The 20,446-nt window shown below is 47.2% G+C and overlaps 1 protein-coding gene across 7 annotated transcripts in view; it reads left to right on the top strand.

The window, feature by feature from the left end:
• mapkap1 (MAPK associated protein 1) overlaps positions 1-20,446 on the top strand; it is an 89,692-nt gene that overhangs the window by 15,728 nt on the left and 53,518 nt on the right. For 4 of the 7 annotated variants that reach the window (XR_011087983.1, XM_049738706.2, XM_049738705.2 and 1 more), the window contains exon 2: positions 400-690. Coding sequence is in view for 5 of the 7 variants with exons in the window: in XM_049738706.2 (XP_049594663.1) it covers positions 408-690 (283 nt within the window). In the remaining 2 variants the exon portion in view is untranslated. Of the gene's footprint in view, positions 1-399; positions 691-13,845; positions 13,869-20,446 lie in introns of those variants that run through there. The other 3 variants (XM_049738707.2, XM_049738708.2, XM_049738709.2) reach the window with 3 other exon arrangements.

Raw genomic sequence — 20,446 nt, 5'->3', positions numbered from 1 at the left:
CTAGGCTGTTGTTGATGGCATCTTGTTGCGTCACCCTTTTCATTATTTTTTTTCCCGGGCCGTGTCTTCTCTGCAGCTTCACGTGTAGCTCGTATCGCATTGCCAACTTTACCCCTGTAAGTGGTCCCATTTTCTTTATTAATAGTTGTGTGTTGCTCGTGTTCCCTGCACGTTAAGTTTATTATGGTCGTCGCTGAGACTTTTTTGTATGTTTTGCATAGCTCCTTCGTCTCTATCAATAAACTTTATGTTAATAAAAGGTATGCGTTCCAAAAGAACCATATTTTTCCTGACAATCCTCTTTGTGTATATTCTCTTAAAATGGTAATTAAACATTAAAACACCTGCGGCTTATAGAATAAATAAACTAATTTCATTTCTGTCTCTGTTTTTACAAAGGTGAAGAAATGGCCTTCTTGGACAATCCAGCTATTATTCTTGCCCACATCAGACAATCCCATGTGACCAGTGATGATACAGGAATGTGTGAAATGGTCCTAATCGATCAGGATGTGGATCTGGAGAAATGTCATCTGACTCAGGTACCTGGTAGCGGCTATGAGTCAGCAATATTGAGTTCCTTAAATGAGGGATTTGACTCCATGACAGACGGTTACACTTGTGACCTCTCCCAGTCCATGGACATCACCTCCAGCTGGGACTTTGGCATTCGACGACGCTCTAACACAGGTAGGTTGTTCTTACAGGCTCTTCTGATGAGCAGGACAGGTTTGTTGTGAGGTCTTTCTTGCACTAATTTGTGCAAGGACAGGCCAAAATCCTGCTTTGCGCTGTTTGAAAGGTTTGTGTGACCATTTTGGCCTATTTAAAACTGTTATTGACATTTTTCAAGATAACCATTGAAATGTAGAACAAATATAAAAAAATAAAAAAATATCAAAATATGCACTCCTCTGGGGCTCTCGTCTTGACAAGTTTGGCTTCAGAAGATCCTACAAGGTTAGATACAATGAATTAGTGGTGGGCGACACGACAATATTAGATCGTGAAAGAATTTAACGTGTTGACGATCTCATGAAGCTGAAAAATCAGTAGATCGTCTGTAAGGCACATTGTATCACAATATACGCGGGGTTGTAAAAGGTATTTATTATTTATTAAAAGATGCCCTCCATTCTTCTGGCGAATGTTCGATCGCTGGACAACAAAATGGATTACGTTCGCCTGCTGAGGTCTACGAACCGGACGGTGCGGAACTGCTGTGTGCTCGTGTTCACCGAGACCTGGTTGACTGACAACATTCCGGACTCTGCCGTGCATCTGGAGCGGCTAGCGTGCTATCGGGCGGACCGTGCCATTGTACGAGGGGAAAGTCGCGAGGAGGTGGAATATGCATCTACATCCGAGAGGAATGGTGCCGGGACTCAGTGGTGGTATGTAAGCACTGCTCGCCACTTGCGGAGTTTGTGATCATCAAGTGCCGTCCTTTTTACCTGCCGAGGGAATTTACCGCGATTCTGCTAGTCGCGGTATACATCCCGCCTACCAACATCGAAGGCGACAGGATCGCGGCGCTTGGTGAACTGTACCAGGCTGTCAGTGAACAGCAGACAGTGCACCCTGACGTTTTCACCATCTTCGCTGGAGACTTCAATCATGCCAACCTAAAGTCTGTTTTCCCGAGGCTTCACCAGCATGTTACTTTTCCGACACGTGGAGACAGCTTCCTGGACCTGGTCTACTCTGCGCAAAAGGGAGCTTTCAAAGCCACCCCCCTCCCCCATCTTGGGCTTTCTGACCATCTCACCGTTTTGCTTTTGCCCGCATACAGACAATTGGTGAAGGCATCCAGGCCGGTTCGGAGGCGGGTTCGGGTGTGGCCTGAGGGTGCCTCCGATGCACTTCGTGACTGCTTTGACACCACTGACTGGGACTTGTTTAAGCAGGCAGCCACCTACAACGATCGGACGGACATAGAGGAGTATACTGACTCTGTTATCTCTTACATCACGAAGTGCATCGATGATGTGACTTGCTCGAAATCCGTCGTCACTCGAGCGAACTGGAAGCCGTGGCTGACAGGGGCTGTCCTCAGACTGCTGAGGGCCAGGGACAAGGCTTTCAGAGCGGGGGATGAGGCTGGCTTGAGGACAGCGAGGGCCGACCTGTCCCGAGGCATCAAAGAAGCAAAAAAGGCGTTCTCGTGCAAGGTCTCCACCCACTTCAAGGACAGCAAGGACGCACGTAGCCTTTGGCGGGGCATTCAGACCATCACGGACTACAAGCCCGCGCCGAGGAGCTGTGAGGGCGACGTCCGTCTGCTGAACGATCTAAACCGCTTCTTTGCTCGCTTCGACGCCCAGAACAGCACTTGCCCGCTGAAGAACACTCCCCCCCCCCCACACGAGCACCCCCTGCGCCTCTCTGCCGACGGTGTGAGGAGGGCGCTTGCCGCTATTGACACCCGTAAGGCGGCGGGCCCTGACAACATCCCGGGTCGAGCGCTGAAGGACTGCGCTGGGGAGCTGTCGGGTGTCTTCACGGACATCTTTAACGTTTCCCTGCAGCAGGCCATCGTCCCCTCGTGTTTCAAGGCTGCCACCATCGTTCCTGTGCCGAAGAAACCTGCACCGTCCTGCTTCAATGACTACCGCCCCGTAGCACTGACGCCCATCATCATGAAGTGCTTTGAGCGGCTTGTCATGGAGCACATCAAATCCGTTCTCCCCCCCGCCATTGATCCTTTCCAGTTCGCGTACCGTGCCAAGCGGTCCTCTGAGGATGCCATCTGCTCTGCCCTCCACTCGGCCCTCACACACCTGGAGAGAAAGGACTCTCATGTGAGGTTGCTGTTTGTGGACTTCAGCTCTGCCTTCAACACCATTGTGCCGCAGCGACTCATCTGCAAACTTGACGAGCTGGGCCTCAGTACCTCCCTCTGCAACTGGCTACTGGACTTCCTCTGTCAGAGGCCTCAGGTGGTGCGTGTTGGCGACAAAATCTCCGCCAGCATCACGCTGAGCACGGGGGCCCCCCAGGGCTGCGTGCTCAGTCCATTGCTCTTCACCCTGCTGACGCATGATTGCACTGCGACCTACAGCGACAACCGCATAGTGAAGTTTGCTGACGACACGACTCTGGTGGGTCTCATCACGAAGGGCGACGAGACTCGGTACAGGTCGGAAGTTGACCTTCTGACCACGTGGTGCAGGGACAACAACCTCCTGCTGAACGTCAACAAGACCAAGGAAATCGTTGTTGACTTCCGGAAGGGTCACACAAAACACCTGCCGCTGATCATCGATGGTGCTGTGGTGGAGAGGGTGAGCTGCAGCAAGTTCCTGGGGGTGCACATCAATGAGGACCTCTCCTAGTCCGCAAACACCTCGTCACTGGCAAAGAAAGCTCAGCGCCGCCTGTACTTCCTGCGGAAGCTCAGGCGTGCATGTGCTCCTCAGGCAGTCCTGTCTACATTCTACCGTGGCACCGTTGAGAGCGTCCTCACCAGTTGCATCGCTGTCTGGGGTGGTAACTGCACTGAACAGAACTTGAAGGCCCTGCAGCGCATAGTGAATACGGCTGGTAAGATTATTGGTGCTTCGCTCCCCTCCCTGAAGGACATTTACACTTCCCATCTTGCCCGCAAGGCAACCTCGATTGCGAGAGATGAGTCACCCGGCTCACTCTTTGTTTGACCTTCTGCCCTCTGGGAAGAGGTACAGGAGCCTGCGCTCCCGCACCACCAGACTCGCCAACAGCTTCTTTCACCAGGCTGTTAGGACCCTGAACTTGCTACCCCCTTCTGCGTAGCGTGCGGCACTGTTGCGCTATTTTCTGGAATGTCTGCTGTACGCGCACTTGCTCCTCTCATTTATTTATTTATTTATTTATTTATTTATTTATTTATTGTGTTATTTATTCATTATTTATTCAGCACGCTGTTGTTATACTTGTTTACTTGTTTGTCTGTTGTGGGCCATGTCTTGTCACCGTGGGATAGGGGGGAACGAAATTTCGGTTTCTTTGTGTGTCTTTGGCATGTGGAGAAATTGACAATAAAGCTGACTTTGACTTTGAAAAAAAATAAATAAAATAAAGGTAGTAAACAAAATTAGTGAAAAATAAGGCCATTAACTCTTTGCATGCCAAGCGTTTAAAAAAACAAAAACAAAAACAAAATCCCAGCTGATTTCAAGCATTTTGACAAATTTTTTAAGACTTACAGACTATTGTGTGCTATGGCTATATATACACGGGTGGTACCAAAGATTAGACTCTCTTTGTTCACAAAAAAAAAAATGATTCTAACTTATACTGTTCTTTAGTTTGAAAATAGCTTGGTTTCACTCAAATCAGCAATCTCAGACAGATAAGGAGAAAATGAGATTTTTGTGCAAGACGTATTTTCTGCACACTCCGATTTTGACACTACCGTCAAACCTCAACATACCATTGCTTAAACATACACATTTTTCAACATACGATGGGATAATTGATCAAATTTGATTCAATATCCGAAGTAATTCCCAACATAATTCATCATGGTTGGCCCGCTAGACGGTGGCACGTCCGGATGACGTCAGCGTCGCGTTATCGTATCCCAAGAAGGCTAACGCAAATGGTAGTAGTGATGAAGAAAGTGATGATTCCCTTACAAGAGTGTGTGAGTGAGATTGCGAAACAATATGGCCGTAGTGTCAACAATTTCGACGATCGTTAAGCAGAAGGAAGCTCTCAAAGCAGTCAAGCCATTGAAGAGGATCGCCATTATCTTTAAATGTCGCAGCCCTACCCTGGAAGAGATGGAATGCCTTTTGCTTGTGTGGATAAAGGACAAGATTGCTGGCAAACAATCACTGAAATGATCATATGTGAGAAGGCCAACGCCATATATGTGTTATGTTAACGTCATATAAATTGAACAAAAAAAAAAAACAGAAAAATACAAAAACATCTATAAAATAAAAAAAGCTAAGTTATTTTGAAGTTCGCAATCTGTTGGGTCTAAATAAATTTAATGTCTAATCAGACATTAAATCACTCAGCTGGAATGAAGAGGAGAAGACAACCAGAACAGGTTTACTCGCGAGGAGAAGGATACAAATGGCTGACAGGGATCAAAAGACATCCCTATCACTAAAAAGGAAGAACCTAGATAAAAGGAAAAGATAAACTCGTAAAGGCGAGGCCTCCAGGTCTGGCAGGCCAAAGCTTTACTTAAAATTATTCCAACATTTCCCCCGTTTATCACATATTTGCTCAATTTTTACATCACCAAAAACACCCACTTCACTCGATTTTCAGTTGTCGGATTACAGGTATGGGCACAAATATGTTTACACCCAAAAGGTTAATTGTTGGATCATCATCATTCGGTGTTAGGTTCAGAATCAGCAAAAGGATCAGCAGACAAAACCAGTGAGGCAGAATGTTGAGTCTTTTCTCGCGAGGAGTGCATTCAGACTTACATCAATCCAACTACACTAAAGGTCTTGTTTACACTCCTCTCTTTTTATTCAGGAATGCCCTACCTACAATGTGAGACTAGCCCCTGATAGGTGGGGGGGGGAAGCGTGGGCTTTGTCTCATGAGAGAAGAAACGAGATTCTATGTGAAACTAGAAGTCGCAGACAGGATCCCATGAGAAACGAAAAGTGTGCAAGGATAAAATGTTATGGGAAACAAAGTAGTCATGTGAAAAGAGTGCATAGACAAAATGACATGTGCATACATCAACAACTTTCTTGGATTCCCAGATGTGTAGAAGGTCAGGAAGCTCCAGACAGCATCGTTTGACTTGTTGTGGACTGGGTGATGTCTGCAAGAAGAAACCGCAAGCATTCTGCGCAATAACTTTATTAATAAGTACTCATTAGGGAACGCATGATAACATATATATACAATTTATCTAACAATTCCCCCCTGTTTTATCATAAGTTCCCGGAGAACAACTCATCACCCATATGGCCACTTCGAAAAGATTTTCAGCCAAGGGATCACATTTCGCAAGAACTAACTTACACTCAGGAGGAAACTGAGTCATAATCGGCAAAGCTAGGGTCAAGAAACAAACCGGACAGGTTTACCACAATAGAGTCGCCGACCGGGTCGTCACTAGAGAAGGAACCCGCGTCGATCGAAAGGTCATCCCTTTGGAGCAACGGGAAAGTCTCAGCTGGTGGAGAGATAGCAGTTGTAATTAGTCTGTTAATTAGGGATCGGAGACAAGGGATGCAACAACATCCACACAAGGTCAAAATGGGAGAGAAAACGGCAATGGAGACCAGGGCAGAGGAAACCAGGGCGCGGTACTTTCCGAACACGTCCAACCAGTCGGTCCAAACCTCTGTGTTCACCCCACTGTGCTCCTTCATCTTCCCGTTCAAGGTCCGCAGGCCCTCAAGGGCCTGGGACAGGCTTCCGCCGGCTGCAGTATTATTCGGAATAAACGTGCAACATTGCTCACCGAACATGGCGCAGACACCGCCCTCCTTTGAGAGTAGCATGTCAAGGGCCATTCGATTCTGGAAAGCCATGAGGGAAGTAGCGGCCAGTTGGGAGTGGACCGCCTTGAAACCCGCCCGGACCAGGTTCCAAGCCTCTGCACGTTGTAATGGACGTAGTTAATCCTGTCAACATTTTTGTTAATAGTACACCACCAACACAGGGCGGATTCAAAACCAGCTGCTATCTGATTCACCAGCTTATACTCATCCGGTACTCCTCTAGGAACACCAATGGCGTCAATGTAAGTTGGATTAGCCGCGCCCCGCCATTCAGCGTTTCGTTTCGTTCTCGGCCAGAATACGGGAACCACGGACTTAGCAAAAGATGTCAGATCAGAAGAGGACATCGGTATCAAATGAACAGGTAGCAATAGGGTTACCAAAGCGCAAATTCCGGAGCTGTCGAAAGGCAACCTGTTAGGTTCAAAGTGCTAACTGAATATCTGAATAAGAGAAAAGGGTCAGCAGACAAAAAACAAGTGAGGCAGAATATTGAGTCTTTTCTCGCGAGGAGTGCAATCAGACTTAGAGCAATCCGACTACACTAAAAATCTGTTTTACACTCCTCGCTCTTTTTATTTGGAATGCCCTACCCACAGTGTGAGACGATTAGCCCTTAAGGGGGGGGGGAAGAGATTGTGGCTTCGTCTCGTGAGAAACAAAAAGTAACGCACAAAGTGTTGCGTGCAGATATGGCTATATCAGCAAAACAGTTTAAGCGATATTCTGAGAGATAAAAAGAGAAAGTGACGTTCTTTAAGGAAGATCAGAAGGTTCGTGACGCATTGTTTGACGTGTTGTTTTCACGATCTGTTCTGGTGGACGCTGAGCTGTCAGCAGCATCTTGTTTGACACAACCGTCATCTCGCCCCTGACCCAGCCGTAATCCTTCTGTTCTGTTGTACAAGATAAGAATAAGCAAGGCAAAGCAGCAAGCATACTGAACAGTAATATTGTGAATAAGTACTCATTAGAGAACGCATGATAACATATATATACAATTTTTCTAACACAACCTATCATAGGTTTGTTACTATTACACCAAAACCAAACATCACTACGAGCAATGGGCAAAAAAGGGGCAGTGACATTGGTCATGGACCCACACCATAGAGGAGGTAGGGCGCCGAGCTTCTCACCGGTACCAGGTAATCTAATACATGTAAAATTACCCTTAGCTACATCGGACGAAAAAAGGGGTTTATATTTTGGCATAGAGGCAACAGGGTAAACCTAATCCCATTTAAAACAATCATGAGTGGGTGAAATGGATAGGCTTAACATTAAAGTAACAGCACACCTAGGAACTATATTCGCAGGTATGATTTTCAAAAGAGGTCTTGGACCCATGCATGCAATGCAACTGGCGCCAGCCATCTTTGCGGCCTGCTCAGTCATAAGAAGCCAGTTGTTGGTATGACCACTTATCCCTGTGGAGGCCACAAAATAGCTGTCTACATCAGTGAGGAGCATACTTGTGATTTTTGCTCCCGCTGACAGGGCGTAATTATTTGTAACGGGACGGTCTGCGACCGACATTGTTCTATTAAGGCAAATAGCAATAGGAAAGCGAGGATCGATTCCAGAGGACCAAGCCCACAGTTGAAAACCCCAACAAGAAGTGTTAAACAAGGTGGCATTTGGAGGACGAATTCGATCAACAGGGAGTGTAAGAGTCAAAAGGAGGCTTGTGCCCCGATTTTTCAAAGTCACTCGTTTAGCAAAGAACACAGCCTCGTCACTGGAACCAGAGGGCCAATACTCTCGCATTTGTGTGGTGACAAGGGTGCCCCAGCCGGTGTTAACCGGGTGGCCAGTTAAATACCACCAATACCCGAGCCATTTATCTCCAGTAGTGGGGCGACCACTACGAAACCCTTTCAAACTTTTCATAGGTAAAATAATAGAAGAAGATGTATTAGGAGCACAGTAAACATTAATGAGTTATTATAAGCCCAAGACAAAAGCTATGGTACACAAGTTGGAACACGGACGGCTCCTGGAACACAAACAACATGATCAAAAGGGGATTTAGTGTCGCGCTTATGTCTAGCAATTTCTCCCCATGAGCCATATCGATTAGAATTAGCGTTAGTAGTCGCCTGAGAGAATAATGTTCGAGGCTCATGGTACTCTATCCCTCCAAATAAAATAACCCCCGAAAAAAACACAATAGTAACACAAACCAGCAAAAGCAACCAAAAACACATGGCAGACTTAGCGCAGGCCACAGCCTGATTAAAGCACTCACCAAATGACTCTCTAATGCTCATGTTTTTGGATCTCCTCAGAGTCAACACCCTGAGCTTCGGGTTGGTGTCTTGGAAATTGGCTTCTGCTAGCTTTCGTGTCAACCCTGGATCTTGGCACCAGGATCAGGCACTATTACCAGACTTTGCTCACCTTCCGTACTTTAGGTTGGGTCTGCAGAGATCACCTTTTTACAATGAGATAAATGAATCCACGTGTTGCGTTCGGCTATTTTCAAAGCATTAGGTGTCGTGAGTAGTACCAAAAAAGGACCTTCCCACTTGGGTGAATGCCAATTCTTCCTCTTGATACTCTTGATCAAGACCCAGTCTCCCGGTACCACTTTGGGGTCTTCCTGCGGAGAAATGGGTTCATCATCAGTGTTATTGGTTAGATTCTTTTGACGTTCCAACATTTTTCTCATGTAATCAGCTAACGTGGCTTCCTCGGGGATCCCCCATGTGTTCTTGAACTGAGGAAGCCTGTAAGGCCTTCCAAACATTGTTTCATAGGGAGTTAGCCCCGTTGTACTTGTAATATTTATGTACATTTTGACCAGGTCTAAGCACTGAGTCCATGGTCGTTTGGTTTCCTCCATACATTTCTTTAATCTGTTTTTTATAGTCGCGTTAGATCTCTCAACAACTGATTGTGAACGATCTACCCATTTAGAAAATGCGTCTATTATGACCAAACAATATTCTTTCCCTTCACATTTATGTAATTGGATATAATCCATATGTATTATACGTCTGAAACGGATACAATGGAGTCGGGAATTTCCCTCTCTGAGGTCTTAAATTGCCTTGTGGGTTATGTTTAGCACAGATCAAACACGCTCTGCAAAATTGTTTTGAAAAAGCTGCAAAGCCGTATGTTGTATAAATAGCCTCAACTTGTTTCACCATACCCCCCGTCGAGACATGGGTGACCCCATGACTCGAAATAGCAGCCCATTTGAACAAGTTACGAGGCAAGACAGGTTTGCCCAAAGGTCACACAAAAAGACCAACAGTGTTTTTAGTTGCACCCCGTTTTTCCCAAGAGAGCCGTTCCTGGGAGGGGCTCTGAGACTGCATGTCAAGCAACACATCAGGGGAGATGTGTGACATCGAATCATGAGCTGTGAGAGACGAGAGGACACGGAGCAGGCCTTCTGCAGCGGCCTTCGCGGATTTGTCAGCAAAAGCATTACCGAGAGAAACAGGATCAGAGCTCGCAGTGTGATCAGCACACTTGCAAACCGCTACCTTTAAAGGTAGCTGGACAGCGTCCAAAAGTTGAGTCAGTAATGTGGAATGGGTGACGGGCTTCCCTGCAGAAGTTATCATGCCACGGTTGCTCCACTGCTGAGCAAACACGTGCACTGTAGCAAAAGCATACTGACTATCAGTCCAGATAGGGACGGATTTGTTTGCAAACAATTTGCAGGCCCCAGTCAAAGCAATGAGCTCAGCGGCCTGTGCAGACATATTGGATGGCAGTTTAGCAGCCTCCAAAACCATGTCGGCAGTAACAATGGCATACCCAGTAAGGGACACACCAGATTCATTTTTCTTAGAAGACCCATCAACAAAAACCACATGACCATCTGGCAGAGGCGTATCTTCCAAATCAGGCCGAGCCTTAGCAACTTGTTGGGCAGCATCGACACAATCATGGAATTCGCCGTCGCCAGGAAGGGGAATGAGAGTGGGAGGAATGAGTGTCGTGCATCTTTCAACGGTCAGATGCAACTGAGACAGCAACGTAGCCATGCAGGAAAGATGACGTGCAGGCGACAGAAAACTCACTCACTCACTCACTCACTCACTCACTCACTCACTCACTCACTCACTCACTCACTCACTCACTCACTCACTCACTCACTCACTCACTCACTCACTCACTCACTCACTCACTCACTCACTCACTCACTCACTCACTCACTCACTCACTCACTCAAAAATGAAAGATGGCGGCGCGTGCACACGCAGCGGCCACTCTCTGTCCCGTCAGTACGGTGATTTGTTCGTCTTATGAGTGTTCGTCCGACAGTCTTGTGTGTTCGTCTCGTCCGTGCTACAAGTACAGCAGGCAGGTTCTGCTTGACATCGGCAGAAGTGGGTTTTGCGGCGTTCTGGACTTTGAAGCGTCGACATTAAAGGCGCTCGGACTGCTACGTCCTGAAACGTCGCCGACCTCACCCGCTATTCCTCCCCCGGTTGGGAGCCGTCGGAAACGGTGTGCGAGGAGGCAAAAGAGGGGCAAGCGCGGAGGCGTCCGGGCCAGGCTGGCGGCCAACCCAGCGCGACCGGCGGTGCCCTCCATTCTTCTGGCGAATGTTCGATCGCTGGACAACAAAATGGATTACGTTCGCCTGCTGAGGTCTACGAACCGGACGGTGCGGAACTGCTGTGTGCTCGTGTTCACCGAGACCTGGTTGAGTGACAACATTCCGGACTCTGCAGTGCATCTGGAGCGGCTAGCGTGCTATCGGGCGGACCGTGCCATTGTACGAGGGGGAAAGTCGCGTGGAGGTGGAATATGCGTCTACATCCGAGAAGAATGGTGCCGGGACTCTGTGGTGGTATGTAAGCACTGCTCGCCGCTTGTGGAGTTTGTGATCATTAAGTGCCGTCCTTTTTATCTGCCGAGGGAATTTACCGCGATTCTGCTAGTCGCGGTATACATCCCGCCTTCCAACATCGAAGGAGACAGGATCGCGGCGCTTGGTGAACTGTACCAGGCTGTCAGTGAACAGCAAACAGCGCACCCTGACGGTTTCACCATCTTCGCTGGAGACTTCAATCATGCCAACCTGAAGTCTGTTTTCCCGAGGCTTCACCAGCATGTTCCCTTTCCGACACGTGGAGACAGCTTCCTGGACCTAGTCTACTCGGCGCAAAAGGGAGCTTTCAAAGCCACCCCCCTCCCCCATCTGGGGCTTTCTGACCATCTCACCGTTTTGCTTTTGCCCGCATACAGACAATTGGTAAAGGCATCCAGGCCGGTTCGGAGGCAGGTTCGAGTGTGGCCTGAGGGTGCCTCCGATGCACTTCGTGACTGCTTCGACACCACTGACTGGGACTTATTTAAGCAGGCAGCCACCTACAACGATTGGACGGACATAGAGGAGTATACTGACTCTGTTACCTCTTACATCACAAAGTGCATCGATGATGTGACTTGCTCAAAATTCGTCGTCACTCGCGCGAACTGGAAGCCGTGGCTGACGGGGGCTGTCCTCAGACTGTTGAGGGCCAGGGACAAGGCTTTCAGAGCGGGGGATGAGGCTGGCTTGAGGACAGCGAGGGCCGACCTGTCCCGAGGCATCAAAGAAGCGAAGAAGGCGTTCTCGTGCAAGGTCTCCACCCACTTCAAGGACAGCAAGGACGCACGTAGCCTTTGGCGGGGCATTCAGACCATCACGGACTACAAGCCCGCGCCGAGGAGCTGTGAGGGCGACGTCCGTCTGCTGAACGATCTGAACCGCTTCTTTGCTCGCTTCGACGCCCAGAACAGCACTTGCCCACTGAAGTCCACTCCCCCCCCACACGAGCAGCCCCTGCGCCTCTCTGCTGACGGTGTGAGGAGGGCGCTTGCCGCTATTGACACCCGTAAGGCGGCGGGCCCTGACAACATCCCGGGTCGAGCGCTGAAGGACTGTGCTGGGGAGCTGTCGGGTGTCTTCACGGACATCTTTAACGTTTCCCTGCAGCAGGCCATCGTCCCCTCGTGTTTCAAGGCTGCCACCATCGTTCCTGTGCCAAAGAAACCTGCACCGTCCTGCTTCAATGACTACAGCCCTGTGGCACTGACGCCCATCATCATGAAGTGCTTTGAGCGGCTGGTCATGGAGCACATCAAGTCCGTTCTCCCCCCCACCATTGACCCTTTCCAGTTTGCGTACCGTGCCAAGCGGTCCTCTGAGGATGCCATCTGCTCTGCCCTCCACTCGGCCCTCACCCACGGATAAAGAAGCCAAACCAGCTAAACAAGTGTTAAGAAAACACCACAGATGGCATCAGAAAGCTAACACATTAGGAAGGTTAATTAGGAGGCCCACGACACCTCAGCGGAATTTAACTGCTCCAAATTACCTGTACTTCTTTAGAAAACAGATGGGTCCGCTCTCCCATGGAATTTAACTGACTCATCAGTCAGGGGACTCCATCATCCCAGCGGAATTTAACTGTTTCTAATTGCACTTGATAGGGTCTAGAATTGTCAAGGTTTTAAGTGACCTCTTGTCACTGCACTTTCATTACTTTCAACAGAATCAAGATTCGTACTCAGTCTGCTGGGCCTTCTCCTCGGATGATCTCGTCAACCACTCCGGCGTCCAACCGACTGATCGAGACAGCCCCGTGAAAAGGGTTTCTCTATCTATATGCCGAAATAGGTCTATTGAGATCCCGGACGAGCCCCCAAAAATCTGTTAGGTTCAGAATCAGCAAAAGGATCACCAGACAAAACCAGTGAGGCAGAATGTTGAGTCTTTTCTCGCGAGGAGTGCATTCAGATTTACATCAATCCAACTACACTAAAGGTCTTGTTTACACTCCTCTCTTTTTATTCAGGAATGCCCTACCTACAATGTGAGACTAGCCCCTGATAGGTGGGGGGGAAAGCGTGGGCTTTGTCTCATGAGAGAAGAAACGAGATTCTATGTGAAACTAGAAGTCGCAGACAGGATCCCATGAGAAACGAAAAGTGTGCAAGGATAAAATGTTATGGGAAACAAAGTAGTCATGTGAAAAGAGTGCATAGACAAAATGACATGTTCAGACATCAACAACTTTCTTGGATTCCCAGATGTGTAGAAGGTCAGGAAGCTCTAGACAGCATCGTTTGACTTGTTGTGGACTGGGTGATGTCTGCAAGAAGAAACAGCAAGCATTCTGCGCAATAACTTTATTAATAAGTACTCATTAGGGAACGCATGATAACATATATATACAATTTATCTAACATTCGGAAACACCCAGATCTGGGAAAAAGTCTGTAAATTCAAGTGCAAAAATTTTATCTTCATCGTTATCATCAACATGTTGGCGTTCAGACATTAGGCATACCCGGACCATCTTGTCTTCCATGGGCGATATTGCTGTAGTGATGAGACGATTAAACAGAGCACGCAGACATGGAATACAACAACATCCTCACAAGGTGAGTATAGCAGTAAATACTGCAACTTATAATTGAGGACACAAGTGCTTTATACTTCCCAAAGGCATGCATCCAGTTGTCCCACATTGATGTGTCCACGCCAGAGTGCTCTTTCATCCTCGTGTTGAGGGATCGCAGGCCTTCAATGGCCTTTGTTAGGCTCCCATCAGGGGCGGTGTTGTTGGGGATAAAGGTACAGCACTGTTCTCCGAACATTGCACAGACCCCTCCTTTCTCAGACAACAACATATCAAGAGCAATGCGATTCTGGAAGGCCATTAGGGAAGTCGTGGCTAGCTGTTCATGCACTGCCTCAAGCCCCGCTTGTGTCCAATTGCCCAATTTTTGCACGTTGTAATGGATGTAATTCATCCTGTCTACGTTTTTGTTTATCGTACACCACCAATAAATGGAAGACTCCCATCCTGCTGCAATTTGGTCAATTAATTCTTATTAATCAGGATCTCCTCTAGGGACTCTAATTGCATCAATTAAAGTCAGATCATCGTCGCCTCACAAATTTAAAGACATTTTGGTTTTTACCAGCTTTTCCCCAGATCTTGGCGTGTCGATACATATACAATTTTGCTTGACTACATTCTCTAGAAGCAGTGGTTTCTTTTCTTTTGTTCAACGGATATTATATAGAAAGCTCTGTTGTACATTTCACAATCAGTAGACGTGACAGATTTCACACAATCTTTGGTCAATGGTAATGGTACAACAAAGAATCGGTCACAAACCCATACACATGACATATTCAATTTGTTCCTTTTTTTTTTTTCTTTTTCTCTCTGGTTTGCAGCTTGTTTTTCCATTAGCAATCAATCGTTTCTTTTCCCAGTTACTCTTATAGTAACCAATTATCAAACATTCATTTTAGAGATACCGTATTTGCCGGTGTACAGGTCGACTCGGTGTATAAGTCGACCCCCTAAAATTCGACGGAAATTTACGATTTTATGATATATCCTTTGTATAAGTCAAGCTCAATTGTTGCATTATATTAAACTTCAAAATTCAATATGCGAAATTTATTGACGAAATGTGTTCAAATTCCGGGAGGCCGTGCGCATGCGGCTGTTTATAAGCACCGCGGAGGAGATCGCGGCCGGTGAGCTCGCGCACTCCGCCCGGCACCAACGGGAGGCCGGAAATAGCTCCAAGCCGAGCGGATCGGCACTTTATAAGCACCGCGGAGGAGATCGCGGCCGGCGAGCTCGCGCACGCCGCCCGGCACCAACGGGAGGTCGGAAATAGCTCCAAGCCGAGCGGATCGGCACTTTATAAGCACCGCGGAGGAGATCGCGGCCGGCGAGCTCGCGCACGCCGCCCGGCACCAACGGGAGGCCGGAAATAGCTCCAAGCCGAGCGGATCGGCACTTTATAAGCACCGCGGAGGAGATCGCGGCCGGCGAGCTCGCGCACGCCGCCCGGCACCAACGGGAGGCCGGAAATAGCTCCAAGCCGAGCGGATCGGCACTTTATAAGCACCGCGGAGGAGATCGCGGCCGGCGAGCTCGCGCACGCCGCCCGGCACCAACGGGAGGCCGGAAATAGCTCCAAGCCGAGCGGATCGGCACTTTATAAGCACCGCGAAGGAGATCGCGGCCGGCGAGCTCGCGCACGCCGCCCGGCACCAACGGGTGGCCGGAAATAGCTCCAAGCCGAGCGGATCGGCACTTTATAAGCACCGCGGAGGAGATCGCGGCCGGCGAGCTCGCGCACGCCGCCCGGCACCAACGGGTGGCCGGAAATAGCTCCAAGCCGAGCGGATCGGCACTTTATAAGCACCGCGGAGGAGATCGCGGCCGGCGAGCTCGCGCACGCCGCCCGGCACCAACGGGAGGCCGGAAATAGCTCCAAGCCGAGCGGATCGGCACTTTATAAGCACCGCGCAGGAGATCGCGGCGCCTCATTGGACTTCCAGCGGGCCGCGCACTCGTGCACGCCGCCCGGTTCAAATTTTCTAAGTGCAACGCACAATGAGATGCATGAGAAACGGCCTTGGTTACCATCACATTTGAAGCGATGAATACGAAGTTAAATTTTAGGACTCGGTGTATAAGTCGAGGTCGATTTTTTTCGGTCGATTTTGGATCGAAAAAGGTCGACCAATACACCGGCAAATACGGTATTAATTTCATTCTTTAACTTCTACAGCTGTTGTTGCCAAAGTATTATTTCGTTACATAACATTTTTGCCACTCTTAAGGCATTCAGTGTTTACTTTGAAGCCAATTCAATCCATTTTGAGAATGCATCTATTATGACCAGGCATTATAACCCTGTGGATTGAGTTTAGCACATGGTAAACAAGCTCTACAATTTTTTTTTTTTTTTATAACTGTTTTGAATATGAATCAAATCCATATGTTGTATAAAGCCGACTGAACTGCCCTTTCATCCCCCCTGTTGAGCCATGTGTCAAGTCAACATCACGTGACAACTTCATGGCTCAATATTGCTGCCCATATGTATCGGTTCATTTGTACGAGCACATAATATTCCTGCCCATTTGCATCGGAAGTTTTTCTTTCTCAAAGTGACAAACCAATCCACCAATCGGAAAAAAATCAACAAAATAACTGCCAGTGAATTAATACAATAGTTAATTGTTGTTGTTTCTTAACTTTAACAATCGCTCTCTTATTCTCAAATTTTAAATTTAGCTTTGAAATGTCGTTATTAGATAATTTTTCTTCATCCAATTCCAGAAAGCAAGTTCTTTCCGTCTCTCAAATTTTGTTTCATCAAGGCTAGGCATTAATGCAGTGTGGACCAGTTTCTGCCCATAAACAAATTGCTTGCTTTTCTTTACTTCCTATTTTTTCAAAATTGATTTTGTTTTGCGGTGCAAATCAGATAGACTACAGTCTAATAAATTATTTTGTGCACCTACGTATATTAGCCAATTTCATCCTTTTAACACATAACACTGACAGCACACAGACAACACAAAAACAGCAGAGACGCAGATCACAAACAATACCAACAAACAACGCTGCGCAAACGTCATCCTCTATTTTGACGTTTTGGTTATACTTTTTTTTTTCTCATCAGTGCCTTTTATCCTTCATGCTAATGCTGTCACATCTTCCTTAAGCATCACCCTGGTTCAAAGATTCTCTGAGAAACTCACACTTTCCCTGCCTCGCCCACAGCCATAGCACCCCCCGTGCGAGGGGGGGACGCGGCATCAATGTTGATTGGTCACAGGCTGGCCATTTCCTGCAACAATCATGATGCCGGCCCACCGCCCACACGAGCATAGCACAGGCCTATGCGCACAGCCCCGACCCGCGCGTAACAGGCTGGCCATTTCCTGCAACAATCATGATGCCGGCCCACCGCCCACACGAGCATAGCACAGGCCTACGCGCACAGCCCCGACCCGCGACTACGCGCGAGCGCAGGCACGCTTCCTATCAAGCCACCGTTCTCGTCACTTTCTGCCACACACATCTTATTTTCTCTACTGCCACACACTGCTCATCTTAGGTTCTCCAACCAACTTAAGCACACCATCATCCACTTCTCAATTACCCTATTATTGCTCAACAGCCTCCTGAACATTCTCCATTACTGATTTATTCCATAGGACACACATCTCACTCACACACTCACACATATACACAACATTCATGAGGATCCTCTGCGCGCACGCACACACACACACATCAGCACAAGAGGATGATGCACAACATATAAAACCACATAGAGCGTACTAAGAACACCTTTTTGCTCATCTTATTTGTCAGATTTATTCTCTATTTTAGTTTCAGGAGCTATTTGTAATTCAGTTCCATTTATTTTGCAAATTTTAACTTCAGTGTTTCTTTATCTTACTTTATCCTTTTAACACAAATATCTCCTGTATATTTAAGCTAATTTCTCTTTAATTTTGGCTGCCATGTCCCCACTTTATTACATGAGAATCTGATTTATTTTGATCTTGTACTAGTCATTGTTTTGTTTATATGGACAATTGTGTGCCTTGTGGCCCTTTTTTCCACAATTCCAACATTCACGTTCACTATAAGGTACAAATCCTCTCCCGTGGCCCTTGGAGCCTCCTCTATTAGTGGCTCCTCGCCCCCTCTGACCTTTCCACCCTCTGCCTGTATCTTGGTAGAAAGTGTCACTGTCCTCATCTACCAAAAAAATTTATTTTGTCGCTTTCACTTGTTTCTGTTTTTCTTTGACTACTTTTTCTGCATGGAGGGCGTGATTTATGTATTCCTCCAAAGTTCCGGTGTTCATGCCTATATAATGTTTGATCACCCAGCCTTGTATTGCTGGCCTGGACCCTGCGTGGATGGCATTTTTTAATTGCTGTTGATAAGCACCTTGAGGCGCAATATCTTCCACCAGCCCACTGTGTGTTTTAAACACTTTTGTCATGCGCACTCGATACTCGTCAAAGGCTTCATTATCATTTTGTTTTGTTCTCCCTATCTCTGTATAATTTGCTCTCATTCTATACCTGTTGCGTACCCGGTTAATCAGCCCTTCCATTTGATTAATTAATTCTGGGCTGTTATAGGGTAAGGGTTGACCCCGAGCATTTATGGGTGCCCACTCTCCTCTGACCAAATGCCACTCAGGGCCCAAAGCAGTCATCCAGACTTGTTGGACTTTAGTCCCATTCAAATTATAAGATCTCCTCAAGTCTTCCATTCCTGTACAGAACTGTTCCACATCCTCCCTGTAAGAAACTACCCCTTCTAACGCTTTCCTTATATCATCCATTGTCCATGTTCTGTAAACCATTACCACCCTGGGGTGTACTTGTTCATTTCTTGGGTCATAATTTGGGTTGGCCACTTGTATCATTGGATACAGCGGCATATCTGGAGTTAATTCCGAATTTTCAACAGTTGCCTCTTCAGCAACTGGGGCTGAAGACCCAGGTTTGGTTCTAGGGATTAATGGATAGATTGCTCCCATTTCCTTTGACCAATCCATTTCTATTGGGTTTTTCTGTCTGGTGGCTCTGTCTGTTAACCCATAAGGGGGGGGGGGGGGGGGTGACCCCTCTTGTGCACCAGTGTCGGGTATTTGTGGATACAACTTCTCTATGGCCTTATGTTTTGAAGTTGTAGCATGTGCTTTCCCTACGTGCTTCTCTACTTCCTCTACACCTCCCCCTTCTTCTCTAGCTCTCTGTAAATTTTGATTATCTCTTGCCTGCCTACCATTAGGCCCAGTCTCATCATCTTCCTTCCTACAATACAGTGCCTTTTCCACTTTCTCTTTTTCTCCCCTCTCTCTCTCTCCTGCTACTTTGAGCCAAAACACCACATCCTCATCTCCTTCTTTTTTCATCTTTCTAGGGTCTCTCTTTGTTTTCTCTTTCATGGCGCCTCTAAGTTCTATCAATTTGGTTGTTTTTAGTTGTCCCTCAAATTTATATTTCTTGACCCATTTATCGAGTTTTTTTTTTTTTATCGGTCGGGATCCTGCCTTTCAATTATTTTCCAATCTTTACATTTAAGATTATCTCGGATATTATTTTTACTCTTCCCGTTCCCCATTTTAATCAATTTGGTCCCAACTGTAAAACCATAGGGGTTTCTAAAGTCGGGTGTTTCCAGTGGGATAACGAAAAGATCCTGTGGTGATTCTCACTTCTACCAGCGTTCTGGTGGAGAATCCTTGCCTATTGCGTCCACAGAACCACGTTATGTGTTCCCCACTGCTTTAATATGGAATACTGTATCTAGTGATACGTATTCCCATTCACACTCCCAATCACTCAGTATTACGCAATTTTCGGCATCACGTGGACTTCCGCTGACCTTTTTTTGACGGGCCTCTCCGTCGGACACCTCTGTCCTTTAACCGGTTTGTTACACCTGCGTTGTGTAACTTTTATTTAAACGGACCTTTCCGTTTTGGTACCTTTAGAACGAACCTCTCCGTTCTGTCCTAGGACTTTTATAGGGCACAACGAGCCCTCGGCCGCTCATTCCTTTTATAAAAAAACAAACAAACTCATCCTCTGGTTCTCTTCACCTCTGCACCTCGGACTGCCTTCAACCCTTAGATCCCAGCTGACGAGCAGACAGCCAGCCTTTGAAAAGGATTCTAGGACCCCACCTAGGAAGGTCCTGCCGCGCTCGGTCTTTCTGGATCTCTGCTGCCGTCTGCTGGAATCCTCAGGTGTGTTGGCATCCGGCTCGAAGGACCAATTAAATGTTGGGTCTAAATACGATTAGACATTAAATCACTCAGCTGGAATGAAGAGGAGAAGACAACCAGAACAGGTTTACTCGCGAGGAGAACGATAGAGAAAGCAATCTCAGTTACAACCTCCATCAGTTCTGAGTCCTTCCTCCACGTGCCCCTCTTTTTAATGTTATGGTTGCCCTGGTTACAGAGGCGTTGCTACACTAAAGGGAGGGGGGATTGTGTCTGTAGCAACGCTGATTAGAAAAAGAAAGTCAAAGTCAAAGTCAGCTTTATTGTCAATTTCTCCACATGCCAAAGACACACAAAGAAACCGAAATTTCGTTCCCCCCTATCCCACGGTGACAAGACATGGCTCACAACAGACAAACAAGTAAACAAGTATA

The sequence above is a fragment of the Syngnathus scovelli genome, chromosome 13 (genome assembly GCF_024217435.2).
Source record: "Syngnathus scovelli strain Florida chromosome 13, RoL_Ssco_1.2, whole genome shotgun sequence".
In the NCBI taxonomy this organism is placed as follows: Eukaryota; Metazoa; Chordata; class Actinopteri; order Syngnathiformes; family Syngnathidae; genus Syngnathus; species Syngnathus scovelli.
The sequence above is the reverse complement of the archived record's forward strand: the minus strand, read 5'-3'. Positions and strand labels throughout refer to the sequence as shown.